This window comes from Leptosomus discolor, chromosome 7 (assembly GCF_034619465.1).
Source record: "Leptosomus discolor isolate bLepDis1 chromosome 7, bLepDis1.hap2, whole genome shotgun sequence".
Lineage (NCBI taxonomy): Eukaryota > Metazoa > Chordata > Aves > Leptosomiformes > Leptosomidae > Leptosomus > Leptosomus discolor.
In genome coordinates, this window is record NC_141397.1 from 19,646,705 (window position 1) to 19,661,059 (window position 14,355).

Sequence of the window (14,355 nt, forward strand, 5' to 3'; positions counted from 1 at the left end):
AGAAAACATTTTTAATCTTCAGAAATACAGGCTTGATAAAGTGAGCAAAAACGTAATTTCAAGGCTTTACTGTACATTCAGGGCCTTATGGAAGATATCCTCAGTTTAATTCTGTGTATGAGTATGCACCATCTAAGAACCACCTGATGCAACAATCTATGAACTACCCAACATGATCCAGCTTTGTCTAGAAGGGCTTTCTGTTATCTTTCATGGAATTAGTTGTTAGTATTTTCAAAGTGTGATCTGGCAAGTTCAACAGTATCTAGTTTATGGCACCAATGGGAATGCTAAAACATAGAAACGTAAGTGTACTGTTACTTGGACATTTTAATGCCAGGTAGTTATTTTAAGACAACAAGTCTGAATTAGATTTATTCTTCCAGGTCATGTAGGAGAACGGAAAAGAAAAGGAAGACTAACTTGGTTAGGTGATCAGTCTCCAGAGTCAAGATGAAGACATCCCTGAGAAAATGAGACAAGCCAATGTTTCTCAGCTTCAATCCAAAGAAGCTTCTTGCAAACTGGCAGAGGAAAGAAAATAGGCATGTTGCTTGGCAGCCCCCCTGCAGCACAGGGCTGGGTAAGTAGAACATGGCTTTCAGCCATTCCTCCTTCATGCAACTGTTAGGTCAGAGTTGCCTTTGCTACATTTTTATCAGGGAATGTCTTTAAACTCATAGACAGTCTAAATATCCCAGTCTCACTGGAAGCAGACCTGACCTGCCTTCACACAAAGCTTCTGGCAGACAAGTTGACAGAAAGTGAAAATCTTATTACAACCATTAGCAAAGCACCCATGAAATCACAACTGTCCACAGATCAAGGCTTCATAAAAGCCAGTAAGTCTCAGTCCTAGCTGGAAGAGTCCACATGTGAGAACACCGGCCTCTGTCATCTCTACTTTGCCATTCAAACACAGAACCAGCTTCTACTGCAGTGAAACTGTGTATTTCTTCCAAAACAGACCTGAGTTCTTGTCAAGTACAGCAAAACATCCTCCTCCTGTTGTAAAGAGAAACAGGTACCTCCTCAAGAAGTGTTAGGGAAACTATGCTATCCACTCATATTCCAAATCTAGCAAGCATGTCTGCATGTGTGCTTTCCTTATACCTTACAGCTGAGAACATTCTCAACTTCCCTCAATTCTTCACTAAAACCAAAGTCCACCTTTCAAGAACTCCATCATAGCAGGAGAGGTATTAATTCCCTGTGGTTGCTGTGGTCTTCCATCTGTAGAAAATGGCTACGGTAGGGCAAGTAACTATACTCAATAGCACAAGGTTGTCTACCACAACTCTCATCATCATCTGGATTTATTTTTACTTGAGCCTGAACAGCTCAGATCATTGAAGGATGCCCAAAACATTAAGGCTCGAATATCATTCAGGATACTGGTAAAGTTCTGGTAAAATTCATGTGATTCTGCACTCTGCCAATACAGGCTAGAAGGCTAGAACAGCCTGGGAAGGCTGACCAGCATCAAACACATAGCAGCAGGCAGTGTATGGTGGAGGGGAAACAGCAATAGGCAAGTTATCTACGAGAAGCAAAATCCAGGAGCTCTATGTACAACTTTCAGGAGCCTCCTTTACATGGAAATTGCTTGTTCCCTTTGATTACTGTAAGATATCACAGCTCTGCCATGATAACTCTCTCCTGCTGTTCTGCAGACGTTTCCTGTGCAGAACTTGGAGACAAGAGGTCAGCTTTTTAGGAAACAAGTTAAGCAGCAGCATTTCTTGTTCTGGTCAGACAGCACACAATCTTTTTAACAATAAATTCTTTTAAAGAAAAGCAGCTTTTATGATGCACCCTCCTCGTAGTATGTCATAATTATCTGGTGCTAGTGAATTAGACTGCCAGCCAGTTCACATGCTTGCAAAAGAGAAGACAAGGCCTGTGTTTAGCAAAGAATCACATTGGGTTACTGAATTTAAGATGGAGAACAACAGGTTTGCTTCCAGCTGTTGGCCTATTTGCAGCTGTACCTATTCACTTGTGACTTCTCAGGGGCCCAAAGATGGCCAATACCACGCCCCATTCTATTAGAGATGTCATCAGTGCCTTGTGTTAAAAAGGATGAAGAACTTTGCAATGTATCTTGTAAACTTCAGGGTTGAAACTGGTACTTCCAATTCCTCAAAGTAAAATTTAAGTAACAACAGTGTGTGTACAGGTGATATGTTCCAGAGGGCCACAACAAAAGGAAACCCTGCACATAGAGTTTCCAGTGGGGCAGGCATGCATGTTTTCATGAAACAAAGCAATGCAGATATCCTTCACTAGCTATTGCTACCAGCACATTTCAGAATTTCCTGCTTTTCTCTATAAACCCACCCAAATACTAACAAACAGCATTCAAAACACACTTTGGCAGAAGAGGACAATGGCATGCAGTATTACCTGCGCTTTCAGATTTCAAAGCATTTAATGAGGATTGTTAAATGCGCATGTCTCAGTTTTTATTCTCTGGACATTTTGTACAAACAGAAAAGGCTACTTTGTTAACACTTCAAGTCAGCTCTTCCTATAATTCATACAGCATTTTACCTCTTATTAGACCTAGCTCTGCACAAACACACCTCTATGTAAAGTGTCACTGGCACCCAGGGTGCCAGTACGTACACACAGCATGCTAAACCAAACACTCCTTTTCCAGGACGAGGTGGCAGACCTAGGCATGCCTGGCCAGTTCCTACATGCTCCAGACAGTTTTGAATAAAAGGGGAAGAGCAAAGTCATGCTGGACCCCAGGTGTCCCTTATGAGCCCCCTTTTAGGTGGGCACCTCTGTGAGCTCCCCTTTAGCTACATTTAACCACCTCAGGGAAAAACTAGTAATGAGCTTGCTACAGTGGCTCTGACATGGCAACTGATGCTACGACACAAAGCTATGAAGGAACACTAGAACTAGCAAAGCAGTATCAGAACTTAGCAGAGGGGCCCAAATCAGCATTTGACACTTTGTAGAATGGCAGTGTTCAGCCGTTTTTCACTCTTCCTGTCTTCTACGGGACATTAGGAACTAGAGCCTCAAGCTAACAAAAAGTGTTCTACAATTTAATCTTAACTTAAATATTCCACGGGCATATTTAACTGTAATGTTCTAGAAATATCACTACTCCAAGTTTCCACTAGCACAGCTTTTTAAAATGAAAAGTTATCATCAGAAGCATACAACACTCCAGGAGAAAGAAAAACCATTACAAAGCATGTGTTCCAATGGACTACAAACAAGAGCTACTGTAAAGGTGTCGATGCCCTCACTGCATGATTTCCACAGTCTGATACCCAAATTAAATCAGTATGTCTGCAGTTACTTAAAGAGACTAAAGAGCAGACCCTATTAATCCAGATGCTGAGCCTTGACATTAGGTTATATCAATTTAGTTCTGAAAACTACTCGTTTGAATAAACTGTGGCACAACACATCAATATGGCAACACCATGAGATATGTGAAGGCTGCTTGTGGTAACTGTATTGCAACTCACCACCACCAGCTTGCATAAGCATTTTTAAAAAGGTCCTTAGGATTTTTAATTCCACCCATCCAAAGGTGGGAATAGTTTTTCAGACATTAATTCCAATATTTAAGTCTGCTAGTCTAATTTTCCCAATGAAAGTCCAAACTTCCAGAGAGAGAATTCAAACTTGGAAGCAAACTTTGTTTTCTTCAGAGGAATCCTTCAGTATTTCAGGGGTGAATGGACCACAGGTAACAGCTAAAGAACCTTAAATACACACTTCGCTACCTCAATATGGAGCATTTACACTTTAAACATTAAGCAATTTAAGAGGAAATCAATCCTACTTACAGGAAAAAAAGCTTCAAGATGCATATTCTCTGGTAAACCCCTCTCTAGCTTTTAAAAGCACATAAAAAAACCTTACAGAAACGTTTCCGTGTATCTCAAGTTAGCTCCACTTCCAGGTGTTTCATTCATAAATAGTTTGTTTTCAGTTGCTTATCATAATAAAAAGATACAGAGGGCTTGTTTCACAGAACTTTTCCAGTTACTTATCACTGTTTCAGAGCAGGATAAACCAACCAGGACATAACAGCCAGCTTTCTCCAGCATCGAGAACTGGATATAAACTGCCTAATGTTCTTATACTAGAAAAATAACCGGAAGAGCCTATACAAAGTATAGTTGTAGTAAGGATACTAGGGATTCATAGGTTTATCAAGTGGCTTCGCAATAATACTGGTACAGCTATAGCACAAATCACAGTAGTTGAACCCATTTAAAGGTTTCAGTCTAAAAAGTACAAAGCACTAAAAAAATTCTCACTTAAAGTAAGATTCTAACGTAAAGAGAATTTTAAAAGAAGTTTTGATGGACAAAGGCCTGGAGGCCAGGTTAGCTCATGTCAGAAACCAACAAACAATCACTCCGGTGTGTACTACAAGAACAGACTTTTTGCTTACAGTTTTAGGCAGAACAGTAGTTTGGACAGTGACACATGTCAAATCCATCTTCCCCAATAACCATCTGCTCATATGTTACACTAAGGAACTCACTAAAACACAACAGAAAACTGTAACTAGAAGTACAAAGAAATTCAGCCTCTGTTGATATGTCCTACATTTAGAAAAAAACAATTGACTCCATTTTGCTTACAAAGCTTCATTTCAGATTCTCAAACCTGCAAGCCTGACTTCAAAGCCACACATGAGGGTGCCTGAGTTAACTCAATGTGACAACCCCAGAATGATCCCTTGCAGCACCGCGGTGCCATCCTTCTCAGGTATCGGCCTCCCGGCAGCACAGATCCATATGGCAGCCCACAGGGAAGCTTCCACTGAAGGGCAGAGGCTCAAGGCAATGGATCAGCTTCCTCCTCTGGCTAGCCAAGTTTCTTACAGTACCTCCCTCCTCCCCTCCCCTAGAATAAAGGTGTTAATCTACTTCATACCACCTCCCCCACAATTTGGGAGAGAAAAGGCATTGCCTTAATGGCTGACCTGCCTTACCACCAACTCCTAAGCCTTTCATGCTCGTAGATAAGAGAGTGCTCCCACTATGTTTTGCACGGGACCAGTCTCACTGCATTAATTTAAATGTGGAAGGCTGCACTGTCAAACATCCCAGCAAAAGCAACTATAGGTTTATCTAGGAAAGAATTTGTTTGTTTTCCAATAAAATCACTTTTAAGACCACTGATGTGAACAGATCAAATTGTACTTTAACATGCCCAACCTGGAAATTGACCGTAAATGGGAATGAGCACTCAGTGCTTTACTGTTACGCAAGTGCATTAGATTACACACACACATACATACATATATACAATTACACATGTATAGATGTATTTTAAGAACATGACATTTTGAAGAAGCCATCTATCTTTCATCATAACAGATTTACGTTCAGTTTGTGGCCCAGTCCTTGGAAAAAAATCTGAAAGATGACAGCTAAGTGTCCACTTTCATGAGGTAAAACAAGGCAGCAGAATAAGCTCCCCATACAGAAAGGTAGCAGTCCTGCTTGCCCCTACCCCATTAATCCCGTATCAACTGTGGCTATCATATCATCTGTGAATCTCTCTGAAAAGGCTAGAAAAGTATCCCAACAAGGAGAATAGCTTTCCACTGAGACAAGAAAGAGGTCCTAGAAGCAACAGAGTTGGGTGTTTCTGCTCTGTTGCCCAGCACCATCAACAGTCCTTGTGGCACTGCAGTGAACCAGCCAGAGGGCTGACCCAGCTGGAAAGTAATCCCACAGAAGTTACCCTTTCAGCTGGATCAGCTCACCACTCAAGTACACAAGCACAAGCCCTTGTGTTAGGGACAGGCTTAGAAATGCATTATCCAGGCCACAACCACCACAGTGCAGGGAAAGCAGGGGAACCTTTCCATTACTGCAGAACCTCGCTGAGGAAAACAGCAAGCCTCTTGCTGCCAGGCTTACTATTTCTTACAGAGGACTTCAACTCCTTTGAGAAGTGAGGTTTGGACTTTTCAGGAGTGACAGACTATATCAGGCTTCATTGGATCAAGAGGCTGAAATGTATCCCAACTCACAGCATTATTTTTTTTTTCAAGTCTGAAAAACAATCTTTCCTCCAAAGCCGCAGGAAGAGTTTAAATAAACATTTCTTCCTAAAAGCCTTCAACTTTGGTTAACCAGATACTCTCCAGCCAGTTGACTCATGGCTTGATTTCCTCTCTCCCACAACGCCCTTCGAATTCCACCTTTTCCCCTTTACTCTCAAATACCTCTCCTCATCCATCCTCAACATCTCATGTCAGAGAGCTACCACTTTCAGAGCCTATTAAGAATTACTAGTACAGCAGTACGAATCAGTCCCACTAAGAAGTGTTACTACACCATATTACTTTTCAAGTCTCTTAGAGCTCCAGTTTATGTTCCTCATACGGCAGCTTGTACTGGTATTTAATTGTGTTGACAGTTCCCAAACTTTAAGAAAAGCACTGAAGACAATTTCTTTAATTTAGAGTCTAGTTACTTTAGAGGGGTTTTTGCAAAATTCATGACATGCTGTCTCCTCCCTAGGATAAACACATAGCTTCACAACCCTATCATCCCAATAACAAGGAAGGCTCTGCGCCATGAAAACTTTTATGCAGCAGGCTCACTGTATCAGCCTCCGAGTCGGGCACCTCTGCTTTCAACTGCATCACTTGCTCTTCTAATTGTTGCTGATGTTGCCTAGGTAGTAGCTGTCTTGAGTTGTACAGTCTTACCATTCCTGCATATGCACACACAGATTACCACCTCCTCAACTTTACCACTTATCTGCTCACTCACTACCCTTTTTCTGTACAGCAGCCCAGATTAAAAAGCCCACTAAACTAATAAAACAACTCAGTTCTTGAAAAGCACAGCTCATTTTACAGAATCTTTACACAATCTGCCCAGTTAACACTTCCAAGGTAGCCTCTTAACCTGGATGGGCTGTAGCTAGATCAGGGCAAAACTGTACATACTAAGTTCAGTTCAGCTGCTTGTTCAAGTTACATGAGCATAGCCTGTACCACCTACCTTCTACCTGTACCATCATAAAGTAGTCAAGTGTAACAAGCTCAGCCTAACAGCAGGAGCCTCCAACATAAAACCCAGAAGAAAATGGGGGAGGAATGAGCAAAGTAAACCCAGTAGGAGGCAAGCAGGCACAAAAGCATTCATGCAATAGTAGCAGAGTGGTACTCTGTGATATTCTGCTAGTTTCTACTCCAAGAGACAGTCCCTCCTTAGACAATTTATCCACACCAGTTAGATAATTAACAGCCCTGGAGGTTAAAAGCAGTAATTTAATTACTAACAGACAAGCCCTTGTCTAGGATAGCCTGGAGAAATTCAGAATACTGCACCAGTGAGGTTCTTTAAACTAGTACGATCCCTTCCTCCTTGCTCACTTTGGGGACACATGAAATGTTTCAGTATGGGTACTGCTGAAGAGCACTATGATCCAATTTAGAACAAATCTTGGAAATAAGCTAAGGTTTGCAGGATCCTGTCTTAAGATAGAGTTTTAAATTAGCCATCCAGCTCCAAAAACCTGATGTTTGCTGTTCTGTTGTAACAAGTAAACATCACAAACTAAAGGGAGACCTCAACAACAGTTTATTATCTATACCATCATAATATTTATTTTATTCCACATGTGCGAAGACTTGAGGAGAGAAGAGTTAGCTGCTCCTATACCATTGAACAAGCTTACTTCTTCATCTACTAGAAACAAGCAGTGATGGGTGGATGACAGGTTTGTTCAGGGATTTTTTAATTATTATTTTTTGTACCATGCATGTGCCAGGAAAGCACTTTAAGTTCAGAACGTTTCTACATTCTACCAATGTTTACATTTTAAAAAAAATCTTATTAGCTAAATCACATAGAAGTGTTGAGTTTCAGAATATCCAGCTCAAATCTAAAGCACTTGAGGCTAACAAAACTAGAAGGTAGTAGTGTGGAGTGAAGCTTCCCACTATGCTTTCCCTATTCAAAGTCTTTATACAGGCAAAACTACTGCTACTATCATGTAATAGTTACTACTAGGTATTACTTAGCAAAAGTAAGTATCTGCATATCCCAGCACATTAATTCCCTATGTAAATTCCTTGTGTAGTTTGAAGCACTGTATACCTTACTTCCAGTCCTTGCTAGGTATTTTTATTTGCATTATAAAACATAGCTGAGGTAGAATGCAATAACAGGCAGTTATAGTATGCACCTGTGCGTGCAAAGTAATCCTTCTATGGAGATAGCTCCAGATCCTCTGCACAGGCAGGTTAGAAGTTTCACACTAATCCAACAGCTGATTAGTGTTTTACATTTGGTGGCAACACTGAAGACATAACCGGTGTCACAGGTGGTTACAGTGTTAGATGCTGTACAGGCATGAAAGATGAAAATAAGTCTCAGTCGCAAAAACAAAGCCAGGCTTAGCACTGCTACACAAGATCAGAACTTTCTTCAAAATGCTTCATGCTCAAATGTGTGTGTAGAGCTTCGTATATATTGTGAGTTAGATGACAGGATTATGCTGCAAGAATACAAAACTCATATAACAACACTTTGTTTTCAGCTCCACAGCCACTTCTGTCAGAGATCTGAGAGAACAGAAGGGGTGAGAAGACTGACAGCAGAAGCAGAGAGCTTTTTGCCTTGACACCTTGCCCTGTAACAGACAAGCTGCGGGGGGAAGAAGGAGGGGGAAATAAAGTACTCAAGTTAGAAGTCTCTTACTTGAATAGCCTGTCGTCCTTGCTGAGCATCTGCCAGGAGCTGAATGGTGAGAGTCCTGGAATCCTGTAGGGCATCTTGGAGGTAGATACAGCTGTGACCCACATGTCGTCCCATGGTACATTCCCGACATATGGGGACAGAACAGGTATCACAGTAAAAATGCAGTACCTAGAAAAAAAAAAAGTCTGCATCATTATCTACTGAAGACTTAAACTCCCACCAAAAAAAATCCCAAACAGCTCAACTATAAAAGAGAGTAGCAACAGGCAAAGACTTCACAATAGTTTCTCCACAGAGGAAGAGCTATCCTTCCCAGTAAGCTCCAAATCGTATTCCAACAGTTAGATGGAAGTGTCATTGTTTTCTTTGCAATACAATACTAGGAAAAGTGTCCACATCAAGCTCCTCTTAAGAGCGGAAGCCATCTGCCAACACTTGAAGATTGGAGATGTCATCTATGACAAGTTTCAGGTGAAGACTTTTCCTGCATACACAAACACCACATTCTCTTAAGCAGATCATTTAATAATCAATGCACTGGAGAACTGCAGGACCAGCACATCCACCACCCAGCAGGGGAAAACAAATTATGCATGCTGAGAACCATTCTCTGCATTTCTAAAATATGCAAGCCCCTTATGTTCAGGGCAGTGACAATATTAGGAAAGATTCTCTCCCACCACTCCCAACAGCTAAGCAAAAATCCTTTGCTATGACATAGGGTTTCTACGCCAGTGATACTTAGATGTGCTTGAGCTGGAAAACAAGACATGCCCATCAGAGCATTTGAATGCTACCATGAACTGTGGGTAACACTAAAACCCCATTCTACTCACAAAGCACTTAAAATGCCTATACTCAAATCACAATTAAAGTCTTACACCAAGATGTTAGCCTAGGAAGTTAGATCCATTCATCAGCCATAACTGTTCCCATTCCACCCAGTAGAGGGAAGCAGCACACAGAAATAGCATCTTCCATGGAAGTGTGTCTTCTTAGAGGCAAGCAGAAATCAGCTGTTTTGTTTTCAAAGATGCTAGTGCAAGAGTAACACTTCAACACAAGGAAGTTCTGTGTTCAAAGTCTTGCTCAACTACACACTATTTTTGTTATGAGTGTCATGGTAGAAAAAACTACATTTCTATGGAAGAGTCAAAAAACCACTATATAATGGCAAACGAGGTTTCATACTACGAACTTTTTTTCTGTCACCAGCTATTTGAAATCTACCTTACAGAAAGGAGCAAGGAGTAAAAGTAGAACAAAGATTGGACAAGTGTTTGATATGCTTGTCTTCTCACAGCTGTCATCCAGCCACTCCCGATTCCAGTTAACAGTTCATGATAGGGTGCATAACATCTCTTTCCCTTCTCCCTCAAAAGGAAGGGGGAGGACAGGACAGGTGATTCCCTCAGATTGACTGTGCTGCATAAAGTGACATTTTAAGCTCCTATAAGCACAACAGCTGAAGTGGTATGTGGATTAATTTCTCAAAGGGGTATGTGTGTGTGCGCACACATGTTGTATTTTACTAAAATTGATTTTTTTTTAAGTTAAGTTTTGCTGTAGGGAAACTGAAACAGTTATGTTTTACTTCTCTTCAAATACACTCAGGCAGCGTCTCAGATCCTCTCTGTCTTTTGTAAGTAAAAAGCTGCCTTGGCTCTGAAATGCATTATTCAAATGCATCATCTTTCTCAACTAAAGAGTTCCCAGTCTTTACACTGCAGTTCTCTAAATCCATGCGTATACAATGTTCACTTGCTCATGCAGTTCTGTACTTTTGCTGTTGAAATTACAGGGAATGTTTATTACATGTTGCTGAATGACTCCACTTAAACAACTGAGAAGTTGAGAGAGAATGAAAACCAAGACAGGGTATCAAGTTAAGTCATATGAATCTGATATACTTTAAAAACATACAGAAGGGATTTGGTGCCTCAATCAAGCAGAGCAGCTGAAAGGAAAATGGTCACCATATGAACAGAAGTCCAGAAGCAAGTTAAATCTGTTCTTAGTGCTCAAAAATAGTCAACACCAGAAGCAAAAGCTCAGTAAACCAGCACAGATCAAGTCCTGTCACCCAGGCACTCTTGCTGCAACATAGCAGTAAAGTCACCCAGCCGTTCAAACCAAAGAGGAAAAACTAACTTTAAGCTGTTCAGTTGTCTCTTGCCATCCACCAATGTGGTAGAAAACATCACTCCTGACTTTAGAATGAAGAGACACAAGTGAAAAATCTCATTTCCGAAATATTCAGATTATGTAGGACATGGCAGGGGAAAGTCTTGGGTAAAGAGTACAAAGCCACTGGTATAGCCCCGGATTTGTTTCTTAGTAAACAAAATGGTGAAAACAACCTAGATTTAATTCTTAGAGCAAAAGAATTAACAGGACTGGGCAAAAAGAAGTAGACAGTGATGGACTGATCTCCGCCCTTACACTTATTTAAAAGTTACCTTAAATACACACAATACAGGAGAAAGCACGAACACATAAGACCTATGGCTCTCAGTGGGGAAAGGAGCTAGCCACCAGAAGAGAACTGGAAGATTCAGCCAGCTTTAAGGTGAACTAGCAAACCCCCAGAAACTCCTTTCTGGAAACAAAGACTTCAACAGAACCCCCCAAAAACCTGGCAGCAGTACAAGAAGGGCAATTCTCCTGTGGTCAATCTTGCATACTCAAGTGTTAGGAGCACCTAACAGGCTGCACATCAGCTCTACCCAGCTGTGGGGCCACACTCCCAGAGAATTAAACTGGAAAGTACCCAGCTGTGCAGGGTGCAACAGCAAGGGGGATTTGTGCCAGCCGGGCTAGCAGAGCTTGGAGCATAGCATCCAGCTTGCCTGCGCTTGCAACCACAACCAGACATTTATTGTTAAGCTCAAGCCTGCTCACACCCCAGTCCCTAGATCATGGCCACAAAGGTCACAAACTGCTAGATTAAGTTTCTATGCCTGTTTCTAAATAGAAGGGGGAGAAAACAAGCCAAATTCCCCCCTGCAAAAAATTCATACCAACAGTGTAAGTAGGACAATATATAAGTGTGTTCTCAATTCAGATTTGATGCACTTGCAGTGCACTTAAAAGGTTGGCAGAGCCTCCCCTTCTTCCAATTTCTCCCATGTGAAAAGGCCATCCTATTTTAGCTGCACTGCAACACACTGCTCCTTCTATGCTCATTGTACGACAAATAACAAGACTGGTCTTGAAATGTGGATGGGCAGCGGTAGCGGGAAGGAAGGGAAGAATAACACTAAGTCTTCCATAACAGAGATCAACTTATGATACTCATCTGAAAAACAAACAAACAAACACCAAAAAAAAGGACAAAAACACCACACACACCAAAACACAGTACTTTGCAGAAAGTCCCAAAACTTCCCCACCTTTGCCTTATCTGAAGAAGCAGAGTTGATAACAGTCAACAGATCCATCAAGCTGTACATTAACTATTGTCCTCTTAACTTCAGTATTTTCCCAAATGCGTGAAAACCTGTTTTGTAAGCAAAAACCTTCAAACTTAAGTTTTTCCAAACCACACAATTGTTCTGATAGGCAGCAAGGAGAGAGAGAAATGAGAAGAAAGCAGACACAGATTTCTCTTTTCAAAGAAACTCAGAACTAGGTAAATTGCATTTAATGAATCATTTCCTTCTCTAGTAATTAAGTAAAAACACAATTGTTTTTAAGCAAAAATACAACTGTTTTAAGATAAGAATGGGTGTTTTTCCAACACCCATTTTGGTATCTAGTAAGAGGAAAAGATATTCATAGGCAAGTTTAGTAATAATTTTTTTGAAAGAACTGCTTCACTGCATTAATTACTATTTTAGAATTCCCACCAAAATTAAATGAAGAGACAAGCAAGAATCAAGAGGGGAATAGTTTTAGAGATGGTTAAAAGTGATTTATTTTAAAATAAATCAGCTATGGGTTGATTATTTCCCAAACAGGAAATATTTCCTGAATTGGTGGCATACAATTTTAGACACAAAACAATAAAGGGAGCCTACTTCAATTTAAACAGAATCAGTGAACCATATTACAGGGCTATTCATCTTTTACAGCCACAGCAGCCCAAGAAATACAACAGCAAGGCCATAAATGTGATTGCTTCAGGAAAGGCTGTACAGTGCACCGTAAAAACATTTTACAACAGCAGGAATTCCTGGGTGTCGCTCTCCCCATTTTTTGGTCCATCTGCTTTCAAAGGGGGCAGGGGGATGGGCGGAGATGTTGTTAAACGTCCCCTGGGACTGCACAGCAATCAATCATCATCTGATGAATGGCCACTAAAGTTAAACCCTGACCCCACTCCACAATTCCCACACCAGCCCTCCCCTCCTTACTGCTGACCAGCTTCCAGCGTGCCCCCCCACCCCCACCTTCCAACCCTCACCAAAATTTCCCAAATACCAAGCCCAGACAAAAGCAATGGAATGTAGTAGGCACCGTAAGAGAGGAGAATTCAGCAGAAACAGCATCTGAGGAGGCTTATCCTTAACCTGTGTTTAAATAAATGTTCTTTCAGCAATACTCACAGTGCCCTTCTCCTCCCAGCTTGCCAACACTTGATTCCTCTCACTTCAGAGCACATTTAGGAACATATATGCAAGCAGTTGTCAATAAAACATGTGGAATCTAGCCATGTTTAAGTATTTGTTTTCAGCCATGATATTTCAGTCTCTTGCAATAATTTTATTTAAGCCTACAGCGCTAAGAATTTGTACAAGGCAGCAACACATAAGGTCACATGTATTTTAAAATACAAGTCTGATACTCTGAAAGCTACTCTGTAATCTTAATCAACAATTAAAAAAATCTGCAGACAAAACAGTAGCCTCTTGGTTTCTACTTCTGGAAAAGTTTCAGTATGGCATTTGTAAGTTAACTTAGTTTACGACCAAAAAAAAAAAAAAAACATATTTACCATAGTCAGTCTAAACTTTTCCATTACTAAAGGTGTTTTATTATTTAGTTCCCTTGACAATAACTCAAACACCAGTGGCTTTGTTAGGTAGTGTGTAAGACTTACATGACTATGAATTTAGTATAAACTAATTTTCCAATGAATTTTGGTCCTCCTCCCTCAGCACTGTGCTTTGGTTTTTAGACCCCCCGCCCACAACTGGAGAAAGCTGCTTCCCTGCATCATGCATGCAGCAATCACTTTTTTAAAAAAAAAAAAAACAAAAAACAACAAACAAACAGCATATAAATATACCACCCAGAATGACTGTTTCAAAGTTCGGTGAAGATAACTGTTGCAAGTTTAAGTGAAAAGAAGTAATATTTTTACTCTGTATGGAGCTGGTCCTTCATTTCCATTTTAAAACCAATTTGTGACAATTGACTTGCTTCACACCACGATCAAAGTAGCATTTTAGGAACCTTAACTTCTGCACTGATACAACTCTTGAAACTTAAATGCTCAATATAAAGACTGAAGATACAAGCAAGGCATGCAATACACATCAAAATTACTTCCCAGTATACCTGAAACGTTTTGCTTTCAGAGACACTTGAAAACCTCCCCTGTTCCTGGGTACCAGTTAATGATCAAATTACTCTTAGAATCTGTATTTTTACTTAATGCTCTGGCCCAACACCACTTTTCCTCACAGCAACCAGTGGC

The 14,355-nt window shown here is 40.7% G+C and overlaps 1 protein-coding gene across 1 annotated transcript in view; it reads right to left on the reverse strand.

Moving 5' to 3' along the window:
• The window catches only part of TRIM71 (tripartite motif containing 71), a 56,836-nt gene that overhangs the window by 6,402 nt on the left and 36,079 nt on the right, over window positions 1-14,355 (reverse strand). The window contains exon 2 of the mRNA XM_086468398.1: window positions 8,715-8,882. Coding sequence (XP_086324524.1) covers window positions 8,715-8,882 — 168 coding nt within the window. The remainder of the gene's footprint in view (window positions 1-8,714; window positions 8,883-14,355) is intronic.